Source organism: Dendrobates tinctorius, unplaced genomic scaffold (assembly GCF_039654945.1).
Source record: "Dendrobates tinctorius isolate UK_male_01 unplaced genomic scaffold, ASM3965494v1 ptg000070l, whole genome shotgun sequence".
Taxonomy (NCBI): Eukaryota; Metazoa; Chordata; class Amphibia; order Anura; family Dendrobatidae; genus Dendrobates; species Dendrobates tinctorius.
In genome coordinates, this window is record NW_027361738.1 from 16,333,253 (window position 1) to 16,352,818 (window position 19,566).

The 19,566-nt window shown below is 47.0% G+C and overlaps 1 protein-coding gene across 1 annotated transcript in view; it reads left to right on the forward strand.

Annotated features, from left to right (window-relative positions):
* Positions 1 to 19,566, forward strand: part of LOC141095439 (ferroportin-like) — a 58,293-nt gene that overhangs the window by 14,856 nt on the left and 23,871 nt on the right. Inside the window, exons 5-6 of the mRNA XM_073581432.1 lie at positions 2,198 to 2,313; positions 5,726 to 5,852. Of these exons, the coding sequence (XP_073437533.1) occupies positions 2,198 to 2,313; positions 5,726 to 5,852 (243 nt within the window). The remainder of the gene's footprint in view (positions 1 to 2,197; positions 2,314 to 5,725; positions 5,853 to 19,566) is intronic.

The window sequence follows — 19,566 nt, forward strand, 5'->3', positions numbered from 1 at the left end:
ATTAACTCGACATCTGCAGGTTGATGGCATTTGAGGACCTGACAGGTTTCCTATAAATGCTGCTTCATTATAGTTGTTTTTGTCCAACAGATACTTTGCATTAAAAAATTGACACCATCTGTCTCCTGTGCAGAATGCAGACTGAGGCCGAGTTTCTATGTAGTACTATCAATGCATTTTTGTCTGCTGTTTTTTCATTCCAAAAATCTGTTGCATTTAACAACTCAAGCAACGTGGATGATGTAATTTCATGAAATCTCATGGCCACTGGGCAGCTAAAAATTCTGTTCAAGGCTCTCTGCATACTGCGTCTTTGCACTTAGCCTCCAGTTTATACCCAAAGCTTTTCCTGACGCATATTGTCACGTCCCCATTGGCACCCATTCACCAGACGAAGGCCATAGTGTGTTTTTTGGCCTCCATCTGGCTGATAAGCTTCTGTACACAGTTTTCTAACTATAGAAAAGTGCAGTAGACTACTCCTTCCTGGACAGAGGGATGCTGCACAGAAACGTACGTCATATGGTATATGTGTCTTTACAATGTGTTCCTCGGCATCCGACAATGGCCATAATTGTAGTGTGTATCTAGTCTAAGTTTGCATTTTTTTGTGTGTACTCTTGCCCTACAGGCTTTCTATGGGCACCCTGAAATAAATGCCTGTAAAGAACGCAATGTCTAAAAAAAAAACAAAAATAAAACCCCAAATCAACCAAAAACACTGAGTCAAATCTGCACCCCAAAAATGCATGAAAAATAATGGTAAAAAACTAGATAAATGCAAGAGAGCAGATGGCTATTGTGGATTTTGGTTCACACCTGCAGAAAAACATGGACTGAATGTGGCTGCTATCTGTTACGTTCATTGTACATTCTCAGAAAAATTTAATGGAAAATATTTGATTTGCAAAATTGCACATGTACATTTTCATACCATGCAGGTACAATAGGCAAAAACCTCTTCCTCTGCCAAGCTGTGACAGCAGCTTAATGCTTCAATGAATACAAAGAACAGGTTATAGTTTTCAAGTCGTATGACACCATCTACAGACACCATTGAATTTGCTTACAAATAGCAACGGTTTACTCATAAATGACTGGACAGTTGCTACTAAAAAGTGACTACTTCAAGTTATAAACACTAGATATGATAGGTATTCAGGGGCCAGAGGGCATCATGGTGACTCCCTGACTAATGGTAACACATGGGGTTTTGCTCTTTGTGCAGGTTTTATAGTACTAAGAAATACATAGATGATACGTTGCATCAGAAAGGCAAGTTCTGCAAAGTGACAAACTCTGAAATCATTGTCTTACTGACAAATTAATCTCTGCTATCATATGTAGTTTGTTGTGATATTGCATTCATTATAGCGCCATTTCTTCACATATGGCTGGATCAATGAAGCACTGTCAAAGCCAAATACTAGGATGTGTCACAAACAAAGCAGCTTTATCTAAAGCATGGCACATCAACAAGAAACAAAAACTACAGCATCAAAAACGCATGTAAAATGCACTAAAAATACATTGATAAAAACAGCAAGTAACCTAATTTGCAAAATAGGTGCATAAATGGTGCAGAAATTCTCCAACATCAAAAACTCACTAAAAGCTCATTGTGGGAATGTAGTCTTAAAGAAATATTAATATATATTGGAGAAATCCATTAATTTACAGAGGAATTGTACCCTATCTAGAAATGGAAATGTCAGCAAGTATAGGTATAACAATTGTGCTGTTCCTCTGTTATTCCTCCAGGTAATTTATGAAAAAAGTGTAGACTTAGGGCGCTTTCACACTTCAGTTTTTTGATGTCAGTCATAATCCGCCGTTTTTTGAAAAAAATGGATCCGTTTTTTTCCCCATAGACTAACATTAGTGGCGGATTGTGACGGGTGGTCGTTCGTTGCATCCGTTTTTTGATGAATCCGTTGGTATTTAATCTCTCTCTCTGTTCTGTTCCTTTAAATTTCATTCACTGACGGATCAGAGTGAATCCGTCCAAAAAACGGATTTTTGATATGCTGGTGTGACTCGAGTCTACAGCTGAACCTCTACAGCCCCGCAGACTAAAATTTAGAATACTTGTAATATAAGTTCAGGAATATCCCGAGTTCTCTTTTGCTAAGCTTTGAAGGAGCAATAATAAATCTCAGCGCGTGTTTATGCTAATGATACATTTTTGCTTCCTCAGTTGCTCATGCATCACTATTCATTCAGAATTCATCTGTCACCGCGTGCTGTATAGTCCTGATGTTGGTATTCTCCTATAAAAATGAAATAGAACAGATTTGGCATGGCTGGCTTACAGTAAGTCTGGGTGCTGTGTGATTCCACAGCTTTATGTTGTGGCTTATTGTGACTTGTGTTTGTGATACCGCTCTCCTTATCACCCACTTGTATACCTTCATAGTATCACAGCATAGAATTCTGGTTGTTGTCGCCAACACACTATCAAGTACTAGTTGTAGAATGTATATATTTTAGGAAGCAAATCCTCGTAGTGGTAACAGCAGGCAACCAGAATTCTGTGTTTTATAGAAACTTTCTTCCTCCCGGCAAACTCTGACTTTCAGTAAGTGCTAGGGTGCGGTTACCACTCACTACATAGCAAGCGGTAACTGATGTCACATTGGTTACGCCTCTATGACTGAAAGCCAGAGACTGCCGGGAGAAATAAAGGTCATTTCATCCTGGCAGCTGTGCTTTTCTTGCACCAGCTGCATGTCTTTAGAATGCAATTAACCTACAGGTGAACCCCATATCTGCAGGTGGATAGCGTTTGGGGACATGACAGGTTCCATTTAAAAAGGTGGCTAGGATGCAATGATGAGATTTGGCCACCGGCAAGTTGCAGTAAAGTTACAGAATAACATATGACTGCAACTTTCACGCGTCTTCAGTATTTTGTGAATCTAAAATTGTTTCTTGTAAGTCCCATCATAACTTTCTTATCCATCAGAAAATATTGAAGTTGTGGTGTTATTTTAAATTGTAACTCAATAGGATTGTTTGGATTACTAGTTAATACAGGGAAATTGACGCTATACACTGCGTGCAGAATTATTAGGCAAGTTATATTTGAGAGGATTCTTTTTATTATTGAACAACAACTACTGTATGTTCTCAATCAACCCAAAAGACTCATAAATATCAAAGCTTTAATATTTTTGGAAGTTGGAGTGGGTTTTTTTTAGATTTGGCTATCTTACGAGGATATCTGTTTTTTTCAGGTAACTATTACTGTGCAGAATTATTAGGCAACTTAATAAAAACCAAATATATACCCATCTCACTTGTTTATTTTCACCAGGTAAACCAATATAACAACACAAAATTTAGAAATAAACATTTCTGACATTCAAAAACAAAACAAAAAAATTAGTGACCAATATAGCCACCTTTCTTTACTATGACACTCACCTTCCTTCCATCCATAGATTCTGTCAGTTGCTTGATCTGTTTACGATCAACATTTCGTGCAGCAGCCACCACAGCCTCCCTGACACTGTTCCGAGAGGCGTAATGTTTTCCCTCCCTGTAGATCTCACATTTTATGAGGGACCACAGGTTCTCTATGGGGTTCAGATCAGGTGAGCAAGAGGGCCATGTCATTATTTTTTCTTCTTTTAGACCATTACTGGCCAGCCACGCTGTGGAGTATTTGGATGCATGTGATGGAGCATTGTCCTGCATGAAAATCATGCTTTTCTTGAACGATACCGACTTCTTCCTGCACCACTGCTTGAAGAAGGTGTCTTCCAGAAACTGGCAGTAGGTCTGGGAGTTGAGCTTCACTCCATCCTCAACCCGAAAAGGTCCCACAAGTTCATCTTTGATGATACAAGCCCATACCAGTACCCCACCTCCACCTTGCTGGCGTCTGAGTCAGAGTGACGCTCTCTGCCCTTTACTGATCCAGCCTCGGGCCCATCCATCTGGCACATCAAGAGTCACTCTCATTTCATCAGTCCATAAAACCTTAGAAAAATCAGTCTTAAGATATTTCTTGGCCCAGTCTTGACGTTTTATCTTATGTTTCTTGTTCAAAGGTGGTCATTTTCCAGCCTTCCTTACCTTGGCCATGTCCCTGAGTGTGGCACACCTTGTGCTTTTTGATATTCCAGTAACATTGCAGCTCTGAAATATGGCAAAACTGGTGGCAAATGGCATCTTGGCAGCTTGACGCTTGATTTTCCTCAATTCTTGGGCAAATATCTTGCGCCTTTTTTTATCAACACGCTTCTTGCGACCCTTTTGGCTATTTGCCATGAAACGCTTGATTGTTCGGTGATCACGCTTCAAAAGTTTGGCAATTTCAAGACTGCTATATCCCTCTGCAAGACATCTCACAATTTTTGACTTTTCAGAGTCCGTCAAATCTTTCTTCTGACCTATTTTGCCAAAGGAAAGGAAGTTGCCTAATAATTAAGCACACCTTATATAGTGTGTTGATGCTATTAGACCACACCCCTCCTCATTACAGAGATGCAAATCACCTGATTTACATAATTGGCAGTTGGCTTTCAAGCCTATACATCTTGGAGTAGGACAACATGTGTAAAAAGGATGATGTGATCAAAATACTCATTTGCCTAATAATTCTGCACACAGTGTATGTATGTGTGTATATATATATATATATATATATATATATATCCACTATATATACAGTATAGCTCTGGCAAAAGTTAAGAGACCACTTCCAAGTGTTCATTTTGTCTGATTTTTCTCTTTATAGGTATATTTTTGAGTAAAATGTAAATTGTTCTTTTAGTCTATAAACTTCTGACAACATGTCTCCGAATTTCCAAGCAATAAATTTTGCATTTTTTTCTGAAAAGGAGAAATGGTCAAAATTAAAAAACAAACAAACAGTGCTTTCAGACATCAAATAATGCAAAGAAAACAGGTTCATAATCATTTAGAAACGGCAATACTAATGTTTTAACTCAGGAGGAGTTCAGAAATCAATATTTTGTGGAATAACCATGATTTTTAATCACAGCTTTCATGCGTCTTGCATGCTTGCCACCAGTCTTTCACACTGCTTCTGGCGCAAAAATTTAAGCAGTTCTTCTTTGTTTGATGGCTTGTGACTATCCATCATCTTCCTCTTGATTACATTCCAGAGGTTTACAATAGGGTTCAGGTCTGGAGAATGGGCTGCCCATGATGGGGTTTTGATGTGGTGGTCTCTTAATTTTTGCCAGTCACAAAAAATCAGCAGCTCCATTCTATCGCATGTGATGAATATAAAGATAGTGTGTGTCTGGATGTACACTATAATTGCACACATTGGTATTTAGCCCGTCCTTCTAACATACACTTCAGTGTGAGTGTTGCTGTGGTCTGAGCGAGCAGCATGATTAATGAAATGACAGGTTTTTTGTTTTCATCTTTTTCAGCCCTTAGGCTTGTGCCAGCTATAAAAAAAATAAAATCAGTTTTGCTCATCTTCCCATCGACCAGCGCTACCTCTTTGATGCTGATGACTGGCAGAGCCCCTGAGCCCTATGATTAACTGTAGTGTTGATGTTTGCTGTGGCCATGATGTCACTGATGCAGCCTGTAAGCAATCACTGGGAGTGAGGACAGAGAGGCAGCGCTGGAGCAGGGGATGGGGACCAATGCTGATTAATATGGGCTAAATGAAATTCAAAGCAGAAAACTTTTAAAGAATATTTATAATTCAAGAGTGATTTTGTTTTTTTATTCACAGATATTCTGCTATGGAGTGGTTATTATTTTAGCGGATCTAGCAAATCTTGCAAGCACGGCGCTAACCATAACCATTCAGAAAGACTGGATCGTAGTTATTACAGGGGATAACAGAAGCCAATTGGCCGGTGAGCCTTGTATAAATGCACAGTGTTCATGACATGCTGAATGAAGGTTTTTGAGACTTTGTGATCATCATTGTTTAAAGTGTAACTGAACAGTTAAGTATTGTTTTAAATGTTGTATCCCTTTTGAATACTGTTGATTGTGGGGGTCTGGGTTCTGAAACCCCCCCCATCAATCACCCTAACCAAGGTTCAGAGGGGCTGAGCTTACGTTAGAGCATGCGCTGAATGGTGTATAGGTCCATAGAATTTCTCTAAGTCCACGGTCGCACATCAGTATTTGGTCAGTATTTTCTTTCAGTATTTGGAAGCCAAAACCAGGAGTGGATGAAAAATACAGAAGTAGTGATGTGTTTCTATTATACTTTTCCTCTGATCCTGGTCTTGTCTTACAAATACTGATGTAAAATACTGACCAAATACTGATAGTGTGACCGTAGGCCCCGTTACACGCATCAATGTCCCAGCGATCCCACCAATGATCCGACGTGGATGGGATCGCTGGGACATAGTTAGCTGATCGCTGGTGAGCTGTCACATAGACAGACCCACCAGCGATCAGGACCAGCGAGCAAGATGGTATCCAATGTAAACATCGGGTATCCAGGAGCCGCGCGGCTCTTAGTTACCCGCTGTTTACGTTGGATACCAGCTCCCAGTGTCGCTGATCGTTGCTCTCCCGCTGCCACATGCAGCGATGCGTGTTGGTCAGCGGGAGACTAACAATCAAAAAACGGCCCAGGACGTTCCAGCGCGACCAGCGATACCCGTCGGGGGGGGGCGGTCGCTGATGCGTGCCACACACAGCGAGATCGCTGTAGCGTCACAAAATCAGTGATCTCGCTGTGTGTGACGGGGCCTTTAGATAGAGTTCTCTAAACAATTCTCAAAAATCTTTGTAACTTTTATGCAACTTGTTGTCATGGGACTATTTGAGAACTGTGATTTTGCTGTACAAAATAATGGCCAAATGACACAGTGTAGCCCTAGCCTTAGGCTACAGTCACACTATCAGTAATGGGCCAGTATTTTAGATTTGAATTTATAAGCCAAAACCAGGAGTAGAACAATCAGAGAAAAGGTATAATAGAAAGATGTGCAACAATTTTGGATTTTTCACCCACTCCTGGTTTTGGCTTACAAATACTGATGTGAAATACTGACCAAATACTGATAGTGTGACCGTGGCCTTAACATAGCACTCCGTTGTATTTTTTTATTTCAATACCAGAGTGGTGTTACTAAAGTCTGTTCCTTATGTGTAGTAAAATACTTAACAGTTGTCATCTCCAACTGGTGCCGTGTCATTTCAGTCCTTCTTTGAGAACTTGTGACTGCAGCTGTGACTGACTGGAAGTCAGAGGTCATTGTCACAAGCTTTCTTTGTAAGTCTATGAGAGCCTTATTTTGAATCTCATAGACCGACATTGATAAGGCATTTCCGGTCCGCTCAGGAAAGATTGGAGGAATCGGGCATAGTCCTGTCACAATTTCTGTTACATGGACCGGAGCAGCACCGGGAACATCCGAAATAAATAGCCGGTGCTGAAATAAAAAAAATAAACCGGAGTGGTTCTTTAACCTTATACACCACTCTGTGTTTCGGCAATTATAACATGAGCACTTCCACTTATGAGATTGAGCGTTCAGTAGGGTTTCAAGACCCAGAACCCCACAGATCAACAATTCTAATGGGAGGCTATAATGTATAAAAAATTACTTAAAACTTTAAAATGCTCCTTGCTGTTCATGAGGTGAAGGTCCACGATGGAACAACCTAACAGCACAACTGAGAATTACATAACCTACAAATCACTATTTATAATGGGCATTACCCTAAATCAGGGGTGGGCAATTCATTTTCACAAGGGGCCACATGAGACACCATGACTGTTGTGGAGGCCGACCCAATAGGCTGAAATTAACTTTGCTCAATATTAATATTAACATATTAATTATAATTATTATTTTATATTAATGTTGTCACTTAATATTGAGCAGAATTACCGTACGTATGCTGACACCCCCTAAATACTGTATGAGCCTGCACACAGCCCTCCATATGCTGCATGAGTCCACACATAGCTTCTATTTACAGTATGAGCCCCCACACAGCCTCTTACATACAGTATGAGCCCACACATAGCTCTTCTATATAGATTATGAGCAGGGGCAGACACTGACAGCTTGGGGCCCCTGTGCAAGAAATGTGTCTGGGGCTGGGGGCCCCCCTTCTTTTATGACGACAAAGCTGCACATACTTTATATAGAGCCACACACAAATACATATATATACTGTGTATATATATATATATATATATTACATAGTCTCCTTTATTATGTATCTCCTTACTGCACAGTGCCCTCTCTTGTTATGTACAGCACTGTCCCTTACATATCGGATTATACACAGCCCTGCTTTTTATTACATACCATCCTCTCTTGTTAGATATATAATTACGGCTGATGGAGCATGGGAAAGCTTCTTTTCTAATGGAGGAGCTGATGGACTGGTCGTCTGGTCACCTGCTCCTCCATCAGCAGTGATTTTATATTTAACAAGCGAGGGCACTATGTAATAAAAGAGGGAGCTGTGAATAACAAAAATAACAAGAATAAACTATGTAAGAGACAGCACTATACATAACAGCAGAGGAAGCTATATAATAAGGGACGGCACCATATATAACTAGAGAGGATGGTACGTAATGAGGGATGATGTTATACATAATAGAAGAGGAAACAATGTAACTAAGGACTGTGCTATACTTAATAAGTGAGTACATTATATACTAAGGGACTGTGCTATACATAATAAGACTACATTTCCGTGTCCGTGTGCAGTGTCGGTGTGCTGCCCGCATTTACAGACTCATTGAGTATGTCCTATTCTGATCCTGAAAATTGGATTAGAACAGGACATTCTCTGACCCTCAAGGATCTTATTCTCAGATCCATGATTTTCATGTATGTGTGAATGAACCTATAAAACTCAGTCTGTGTGCTGTCCATTAAAAAAAACCTGGAAGCACACGGTCATTTCACACAAATGTGAGATTGTAGAATAAGGGATTTAAAAAAAAAAACATTACTCCACGTGAAACAGTGCAGATACAGAATAATATCTACATCCAGGCACTTACCGCTGACGTCTCATTTGATCAGAGCTGCTTCTCCTGTTTCTTCTCCATCTGGTCAGCAGACCTTCATATCGACATCTCCTTGTCATGATGATCTTCGCAGCCCTCAAAATAAGATCACATACATTGCATACATACATGTGTCTCCCCCTGAATACAGATATGTACCCCACCCAGGGGCGTATCTGGGGGGGGGCAGCCGGGGCATTTGCCCCGGGCACAGCCGGCAGGGGGCGCACTCGGGCCGCCTAATGCAGCTGTCCGCAGTGTCCTCCCTGGCGTCTGCTTTCTGCCTCCCCCCCCCGGCCTGAGAGTCGGCGGTTCTCTGTGTCAGCTGTCAAGCTGACAGCTGGCGCAGAGAAGGTGTGCGTGCCGGCTCCCAGGGAACAATTGTACTGGCGTCTATACAGACGCCAGTACAATTGAAGCTCTGACCGCCGGGTCAGAGGGGCGTCAGCAGCGTGACATATCATGTGATCACGCTGCTGACATCACTCCCCGGCACCCAGAGCGAACGCTCAGCGCTGGTGGTAAGTGCTCCACTGTGGAGCTGAAGACACCGAAGATGGGGGATAGGGGGGTGTTAATGTGGGGAAGGGGGTTAATGAGTGGGAGGGTTAATGTGGGGAAGGGGGTTAATGTGTGGGGGGGGTTAATGAGTGGGGATGGGGATTAATGAGTGGGGATGGGGGTTAATAAGTGTGGATGGGGTTAATGTGTGTGGGGGTTAATGATTGGGGATGGGGGTTAATGTTTGGGGGGGTTAATGAGTGGGGATGGGGGTTAATGTGGGGGGGTTAATGAGTGGGGATGGGGGTTATTGTGTGTGGGGGGTTAATGAGTGGGGATGGGGGTTAATGAGTGGGGATGGGGGTTAATGTGTGGGGGGGTTAATGAGTGGGGATGGGGGTTAATGTGTGGGGGTTAATGAGTGGGGATGGGGGTTAATGAGTGGGGATGGGGGTTAATGAATGGTGTGGAGGAAACAGGACCCGTTCCTCCCACGTCACCAATGTGACGTAACTACACAGGCACAGCTCTCCGGCGCCCCCTTTGTCTCTCAGGTCAGTAAGGGAACTGCACCTAGAGCAAATGGCCGCCGGGGAGGATGTCCTGTTACCCGCTGGGCATTCTAAGATTTGTAATAAGAGAAAAGCATCAGCCCAAGATTAATTTTATGGTTTAATTGCCTTAAGGGCGCACTAGATAATTACAGAAATATACAGTAAGCTATACAATGGAATTACAGTGGATTTGCAGTCAGAGTAAAATATAACAATAAGAGTACAAGAATTAGAGATATTAAGCTGGAGGTCAATTTACCAGATTGTAGGTTGCATGTGGGTGCCGGGAGCTCTGCAGTCCACAGGTACACGAATCTTAGTTGCCGGACAGACCCCAAAGCATGGGCCGCTGCTCCCCTTGGCAGATCTGTCCCCAGTTCCTTCTTAGATCATCATCGTCTGTTTTTTTCTGTGAGAGAGAGTCTCTCTGCCATGGACTGCTAGTTCTTAAGCACGCTAGATCCCTCCCCCTGTGTCAGAGGGTGGGCTACTAATCTCCACCCTTTAGCTCCTTGCAGAACTTATTCCCAATATCTAAGAAAGGGGGTAACTTTCAACAGCATGATCGGATCAGGGCATGAGAGGCACCAGTGCATGCGGTTTGTTCTGCCTGTCGTGTGGAGAGCAAACATGGCCCCATTGGGTCGCTGTGGAGGGCCAATCTATGTGTCCCAGGCCCCAGAACCCTCACCGACTCAGGAGTCACACTGCCAGATGCACGATTTCCTCAGGGTCACTCGGATATTTTCTATGAGTCCATAACTTGAAAGATATTCTCATAATCCATGATCCTAGGATGGAGCCGGAGCGGCTGGGAGAGACAATGGATGTGTATTCCTGTGTCTAGCTGACAGGTATATTCTAATTGAGGCCCCCAGGCGCCTCCCTACCCTATGCTGACGTGGCTCCTACTCAAGCTTTGAAGTTCTGTTTTGGGCCTTATCTCATCATCATACTAAAAGGCCTTGCTATTCAACATTGGAGCCCTAAATCCTGCTTTGTTCAATATGCTTACAGGCCCTGGAGGGGGTAGGAGCAGTTAACTCCTTCATCACACCTCCCTGCTTTAGAGGGCGCTTGGGGGTATCACATTCCTGTGTTCCCCCATGCGCCCTCCCGCACCCTCTCCTTGCCGGGATAACCCATCAGCGTTACCAGGGTCCCTGCCTCTTTTGTGGTGAATGGTGAAGTGATACTGCTGGAGAGTGAGGCTCCAGCGTAGCAACCTCCCATTCATCCAAGAGACCACGTGTAACCAGTTGAGGGGGTTGTGGTCTGTTTCAACGGTGAATTGGCATCCGTACAAGTATGGCTGCAGACGCTGCAGGGCCCACACAATTGCCAGACATTCCTTCTCCATCGTGGAATAGGTCACTTCCTTCGACAGGAGCTTCCGGCTCAGGTACAGAACGGGGTGTTCATGGCCCGTAGTGTTGACCTGGCTGAGAACAGCACCGAGGCCGAAGTCGCTGGCGTCGGTTTGCACTATGAACGGCCGCGTGAAGTTGGCTGCCTGTAGTACAGGAGAGCTAGAAAGGACGGTCTTGAGCGCCTGGAAAGCTGTCTCACAGGCGACTGTCCAGTCGACTGCGACAGGCAGCCTCTTCTTGGCAAGGTCCGTCAGGGGCTTGGCCAGGGCACTATAGTGTGGAAGAAACCTCCTATAGTACCCGGCAGTCCCCAAGAAGGACATCATCTGCTTCTTGGTCCTGGTTGTGGGCCAGGATGCGATGGCATCCACCTTCCCGGGCTCTGGCTTCAGAGCTCCCCCACCTACCCAGTGTCCCAGGTAGTTGACCTCACTCATACCCAGCTGGCATTTTTCCGGCTTAATGGTCAAGCCTGCTCGCTGGATCCGCCCGAGCACCTGCGCCAGGTGCTCTAGGTGATCCTCCCAGGTGGGACTGAAGATGGCGATATCATCTAGGTACGCGGTCGCATATCCTTCCAGTCCCTCGAGCAGCGTGTTGACCATCCTCTGAAAAGTGGCAGGGGCATTCTTCATGCCGAATGGCATGACCGTGGACTCGTACAGTCCGAATGGGGTGATAAAGGCAGAGCGTTCCCATGCCCCAGGGGTCAGGGGAATCTGCCAATACCCCCTGCTCAGATCCATGATGGTCAGGTACTTGGCCCCGGCCAGCTGATCGAGCAGGTCATCGAAGCGCGGCATTGGGTACGCATCGGTGACCGTCACAGCGTTGAGCCCCCAGTAGTCAATGCAGAGCCGCGTAGCTAGGTCCTTTTTAGGGACGAGGACTACAGGCGAAGCCCACGTACTGTTGGACACTTGGATCACCCCCAGCTTCAGCATCTCGTCTATCTCTTGGCGCATGTGCTGCTGCACCTCAAGAGAGACCCGATATGCTGAACGCCGGATTGGGGGGTGATTGCCGGTGTCCACGTCATGGACGGCTGTCTTAGTCCTTTCAGGCAGGCTGCTGAACAGCTCCTGAAAGGGGTGTAGGGTGACCCCCAGCTGGGAACGTTTGTCCTCCGAGAGCTGGTGGCCAACCCCCACATCCTCGATGGTTCCACCCGCCTTGGCTTGGGTGAGCAGATCCAGGAGGGTTTCTACCTCTCCTTCCTCGGGAAGGTTGCACCCTGGGTGGGCACAAGCCTCCCGCTCATGATGGGCCTTCATCATGTTCACGTGGAAGGCCTTCCTCCTTCCACGGGTGTAGTCCAGGGTGACCAGATAGGTGACAGCGTTGAGCCGCGGGTGCACGAGGTATGGACCCTTCCAGGCCGCCTGAAGCTTGTTTTCAGGTACGGGGACCAGAACCCACACCTTTTGACCCACCTCGTAGGTCCGCTCACAAGCATTCTGGTCGTACCACAGCTTCTGGTCAGCCTGGGCTTGGGCCATATTGTCATGCACCAGCCGTTTCAAGGCCATCATTCTGTCCAGGAAGCGCACGACATACTCAATGACCGACACTCCAGGGGTGGCCAAATCCCCTTCCCATGCTTCCTTCACCAGAGCAAGGGGCCTCCGTACACGTCGCCCGTACAGGAGCTCAAAGGGGGTGAACCCCGTTGAGGCCTGTGGGACCTCCCGGTAGGCAAACAGCAGGTGTGGGAGATACCGCTCCCAGTCTCTCCCGTGGGAGTCGACCAACATCTTCAGCATCTGTTTTAAGGTGCCATTGAACTGCTCACACAGGCCATTGGTCTGTGGGTGGTACGGGCTGGCTACCAGATGTTGCACCTATACCTGCTTACAGAGAGACTCCATCAGCTGCGACATGAACTGGGTCCCTCGGTCGGTGAGCATTTCCTGGGGAAACCCCACTCTGGACAAAATCTCCAGTAAGGCAGTGGCCACTTTGTCAGCACGAATGGACAACAAAGCTACCGCCTCCGGGTACCGGGTGGCATAGTCCGCTACCGTTAGTATGAAGCATTTCCCCGAGTGGCTGGGAGTGGACAGAGGTCCAATGAGATCCACAGCCACCCTCGAGAAAGGCTCTTCGATGATGGGCAGAGTTACCAGTGGGGCTTTGGGGCGCCGCCCCGCCTTCCCCACCCTCTGACAGGTGTCACACGAACGGCAGTAGGCAATCACCTCGGTCCTCATTCCCGGCCAGTAGAAATGCTGAGCTAGCCTGGCCCTGGTTTTAGTGATCCCTAGGTGTCCGGCCCTGGGAATCTCGTGTGTGATCTGCAACAATTCTGCCCTGAACGGATAGGGTACCACTAACTGTCGGTCCCTGGGCCACGTCTCCGGTGAACCCTGCTGGACCGTTACCTGATACAGACATCCCTGGTCCCAGACCACTCGCTCGCGGTTGGACTCCAGGGGAGGCTGTGCCGCCTGCTCCTTGAGAGCTTTCAGGCTAGCGTCAGCTTCCAACGCTGCCTGAAATCCCTGACTCGATGTGGCAAGAATTGACGAAACTGCCACATCCTCTGTCAGCTCCCCGGGATCTGTCTCCTGGCCGCTGTCTGACTCGGCAGCCACTTGGTCGGAGAGGGGGAACCGTCGGACCTCTGCGAGGCTCCTTGGGCTCCGGCGCTCCTGCTCCTGGTAACAGCGGCCACGACCGCTGAGACCTCAGGTAGTGCCTGCTTCCCCTCGGCCCCCGACCAAGTCGCCGGGTCAGGCAGACTTCCCTGGCCTCCTGACATCCCGGATGCGGGGAACTCCTGCCCTGGGGTCTTACCTGGTGGCTCCTATCCTGGGACGCCCCCTCCCCCCATGACCTGTTCCTCTTTCTGCAGAGGCCCTAGACTCAGCAGGCTAGATTCACTTAAGGGCCCTACACTGCCCATAGCAGCCCCTCCCTCCACCTCTGAGCTCTCCCCTGCAGTCTCCTCACCGGTCCTCACTGTGAGCCCTGTGTGTGTAGTGTCAGTGCATGGCTTACCATCAGGTTTCACTCCCTCCTCCACTGTTGGAGGCACATTCAACACATTAACATTAGCATTCACAGTAGAGTCATGACATTCTTGGAGAGCCGGACTTGGGAGTTCAGTGGCCACATACTGAGATACTAGCCGTCTCAAATCAGCCCCAAGAAACACATTGGCAGGAATATTAGGCGTTACTCCCACCTCCACTGTTGGAGGCACATTCAACACATTAACATTAGCAGTCACAGTAGAGTCATGACATTCTTGGGGAGCCGGAATTGGGGATTCAGTGGCCACATACTGAGACACTAGCCGCCCCAAATCGGTCTCAAGCAACACATTGGCAGAAATATTTGCAGTTACTCCCACCTCCCGCATTCCCCTCCCGGCGCCCCAGTCAAAAAACACCTTGGCGACAGGCAGCGCCGGTTCAACACCTCCAATTCTGGAGATGGAAAGGGTTTTCCCAGGCACCAAGTCTTGAGGGGACACCACCTCAGGACGTACCAGGGTTCGTTCAGCGCCTGTGTCCCGCAGTCCCATGACCGCTGAGCGGCCAATGGTGACAGGTTGGTAATTGTCCAGGGACCTCCCACCACCCCCTCCCACACACAAAACAGTGGACGGTTTCTGGGACAGGGATGGGGCCTTCTGGCGCTGGGGACACGCAGCCTTAAAGTGTCCCGGCTGGTTGCAATGATGACAACGTCTGGGTTCTGCTCCTGGCCTAGAGAGGGCAGCAGGGGGGTACACCCCTTGCACTCTGGGGGCTGGGGGGACAGGGGCAGGATTGGGCTTACCCCCTCTCCAGGTGCTGCTGGCAGGCTTCTTTGGCTCGGACGCCCTGTTGTTGGCATACTCGTCTGCCAGGGCGGCTGTAGCAGAAGCCCCCTTTGGTTTCCGGTCATGGAGGAACTGCTGGAGGTCCTCTGGGCAGTTCCACAAGAACTGCTCCATGACAAACAGTTCCTGGACCTCCTGGCTGGTGGTGAGCTCTAGACCCGAGGTCCAGTGCTCCGCAGCTCTCAGCAGTGCCCGCATGTGGTCGGTCCAGGTGTCCTTTGAGCCCCACTGCAGGCTCCGAAACTTCCTGCAGTATGACTCCGGGGTGAGGTTGTAGTGCTGGATCAGGGCCCGCTTGATGCTGTTGTAGTCCTGCTTCTCCCCGGCAGGTAAGTCCCCCAAAACTTCCAGGGACTTACCCCTCAAACACGTTCGGCATGCTCACGCTCCACTGCTTTCTCTGCCGTCGCTTGCTCACGCTCCGCTGCTTTCTCTGCCGCCACCAGGAGTCTGTCATGGGCGGCGGCGTTACCAGCCTCGAGCTGTGCCATAGCCGCTTGGAAAAGGGCCTCCTATCTGGACAGGCTGGGGCGGGCAGGTGGTGGACAGTCCACTACGGGACTGAGCACGGGGGTCTGGCTCCTCGGGGAGCCCTGGCTGAGCTCCACCTCGCCTTCAATGGTATTGTCCTCCACCACCTCCTCATAGACCATAGCATTGGCCTCCCCCTTTGCCTTACTCCTGGTGCCTTCTCCATCTTGGGAATCTCTGGTTACTGACACAGCTGCAACCCTGACCTCGCACACAACTTATTATATTTGCACTCTGACCGTCTAGTGCTGGGCTGACCTTAAGACCCCAGCAGTGAAAGTTACCGCTGGTAGTCTCTAGTGTCTGGGAGTAGGGGTCCCACGCACACTATTACTCTGATCCCACTGCTGCCACCAATGTGGAGGAAACAGGACCCGTTCCTCCCATGTCACCAATGTGACGTAACTACACAGGCACAGCTCTCCGGCGCCCGCTTTGTCTCTCAGGTCAGTAAGGGAACTGCACCTAGAGCAAATGGCCGCCGGGGAGGATGTCCTGTTACCCGCTGGGTATTCTAAGATTCGTAATCAGAGTAAAAGCATCAGCCCAAGATTAAATTTATGGTTTAATTGCCTTAAGGGCGCACTAGATAATTACAGAAATATACAGTAAGCTATACAATGGAATTACAGTGGATTTGCAGTCAGAGTAAAATATAACAATAAGAGTACAAGAATTAGAGATATTAAGCTGGAGGTCAATTTACCAGATTGTAGGTTGCATGTGGGTGCCGGGAGCTCTGCAGTCCACAGGTACACGGATCTTAGTTGCCGGACAGACCCCAAAGCATGGGCCGCTGCTCCCCTTGGCAGATCTGTCCCCATTTCCTTCTTAGATCATCATCGTCTGTTTTTTTCTGTGAGAGAGAGTCTCTCTGCCATGGACTGCTAGTTCTTAAGCATGCTAGATCCCTCCCCCTGTGTCAGAGGGTGGGCTACAAATCTCCACCCTTTAGCTCCTTGCAGAACTTATTCCCAATATCTAAGAAAGGGGGTAACTTTCAACAGCATGATCGGATCAGGGCATGAGAGGCACCAGTGCATGCGGTTTGTTCTGCCTGTCGTGTGGAGAGCAAACATGGCCCCGTTGGGTCACTGTGGTGGGCCAATCTATGTGTCTCAGGCCCCAGAACCCTCACCAACTCAGGAGTCACACTGCCAGATGCGTAATTTCCTCAGGGTCACTCGGATATTTTCCATGAGTCCATAACTCGAAAGATGTGCTCATAATCCATGATCCTAGGATGGAGCAGGAGCAGCTGGGAGAGACAATGGATGTGTATTCCTGTGTCTAGCTGACAGGTATATTCTAATTGAGGCCCCCAGGCGCCTCCCTACCCCATGCTGACGTGGCTCCTATTCAAGCTTTGAAGTTCTGTTTTGGGTCTTATCTCATTATCATACTAAAAAGGCCTTGCTATTCAACATTGGAGCCCTAAATCCTGCTTTGTTCAATATGCTTACAGGCCCTGGGGGGTAGGAGCAGTTAACTCCTTCATCACAAGTGGGGATGGGGGTTAATGTGTGTGTGGGGGTTAATGAGTGGGGATGGGGGTTAATGTGTGTGGGGGTTAATGAGTGGGGATGGGGGTTAATGAGTGGGGGTGGGGGGTTAATGAGTGGGATGGGGATGGGGATTAATGTGTGGGGGATTAATGAGTGGGGATGCGGGTTAATGTGTGGGGGGTCAATGAGTGGGGATGGGGGTTAATGTGTGTGTGGGGGTTAATGAGTGGGGATAGGGGATACTTAATGTGTGAGGGATTTGGAGTGGGGATGGGGGTTATTTAATGTGGTGGAATTTGGAGTGGGGATGGGGTCATTTAATGCATGTGAGGGATTTGGAGTATGACCAGAAAAAATTAATAAATGGAGATTGGAAAAGACTTAGTGTACATAAAAATCCCCTTAAAACACAATTTTATTAATGATCATAAAAACACACCTTCCCAGTGACGTTGAAAAAATGTCAAAAAATAAACCTAGTATAAGGTGCTGCATAGCCCTACATTAAGGCCTAACTGATACCTTCCTATCCGTGGAGGTTGGCACCCTAATAGTACGATATTGGCGCCCCCACTCAACGAGGACTATCCCTCACTTCCCTAGTGATCCCTAGTATCACAGAGAGGAAAACAATTTCAATAACACTATTATTGAAGATATCAGGCATGAAGCAGCAACAATATTTTTGATAGGACTATTCCTCCTGATGAACCGCTACGGCGGGGAAACGCGTTGAGGGTCCCCCATGAGACATGATAAGTGACCTTTTCATTTATTGCTGATTATATTTGAGGATGTTTATCTCTCCAAGTGAGAATAGCTGCTATTTTAGTGGGTCACATGATATCATGATGTGGGTTATGTTTTATTGTTGTATTATCTGTTTGGTCTGCATAAGTCCTAGGGCATTCTGATCTTTTCATTACTGTTCTATCTTGAAATTGTTTTCCTCTCTGTGATACTAGGGATCACTAGGGAAGTGAGGGATAGTCCTCGTTGAGTGGGGGCGCCAATATCGTACTATTAGGGTGCCAACCTCCACGGATAGGAAGGTATCAGTTAGGCCTTAATGTAGGGCTATGCAGCACCTTATACTAGGTTTATTTTTTGACATTTTTTCAACGTCACTGGGAAGGTGTGTTTTTATGATCATTAATAAAATTGTGTTTTAAGGGGATTTGGAGTATGGATGGGGGATTTAATGTGTGGGGGGATTTGGAGTGGGAATGGGGGGCTATTTAATGTGTGTGAGGGATTTGGAGTGAGGATGGGGGATTTAATGTGTGGGGGGATTTAGAGTGGGGATGGGGGTTATTTAATGTGGGGAGATTTGGAGTGGGGATGGGTTTTTTTTAATGTGTGTGAGAGATTTGGAGTGGGGATGAGGGATTTAATGTGTCAGGGGATTTGGAGTGGGGATGGGGGTTAGTTAATGTGTGTGAGGGATTGGGGATGTGGGATTTGGAGTGGGGATGGGGGATTTAATGTGTGTGGGGAGATTTGAGGACACAAAATGAAGAGGAAACAGTATGGGGGATGGGTGCAGACAGTATGGGGAGCGAACGGGTTAATGTATGTGGACACAGTATGGGGATTGATGGGATGTGTGCAGACACAGTATGGGGAGTCGGGTATGTGTGAGCAGACAGTATAGAGAGTGAGGGGGTAAATATATGAGGAGACAGTATGGTGAACAGGAGGGATGTTAAAGGAGGGAGGGGAATAGTGTGAGGCGACAGTATATTGCAGATATTTTTATTTAGGAGCATTATAATGACACTTCTTTCTTTAAGGGCATCATGTGGAGATTTGCTGCAGAAGACCGGAGAAGATGGACGTCTGCAGAGACAGCTGTGGATGAGAAAACTCATCATGGGGTCTGGACAACAAGAAGAAAAGGAGACCGACTCCAGAGACGACGTCATCTATAAGGTACCTGGATGTAAATATTATTTGTGATACTGACTTATTCTCATGTTTTTATTTGTTAGGAACATTAAAGGGGTTGTCCAGGTCTGTGCTGAATCTGCAGTCATTCTATGTGACTGCAGACTTCTGAATTCTCACAGTGCTCACTGAACGCTGTCAGGATTCTCTCCTGCCGGTAATTTACATACATGCGGTCACATGCTGACTAGACATGCGTGGCCTCACTCAATGAAAATGAACAGAGCGAGGCCGGGCACGTCTAGTTGGAATGTGGCCAGAAGTATATAAATCACATATTTGTGCTGACATGACTGTACATTGGCAAGGGAGAATCCTAAATGTGTGCAGT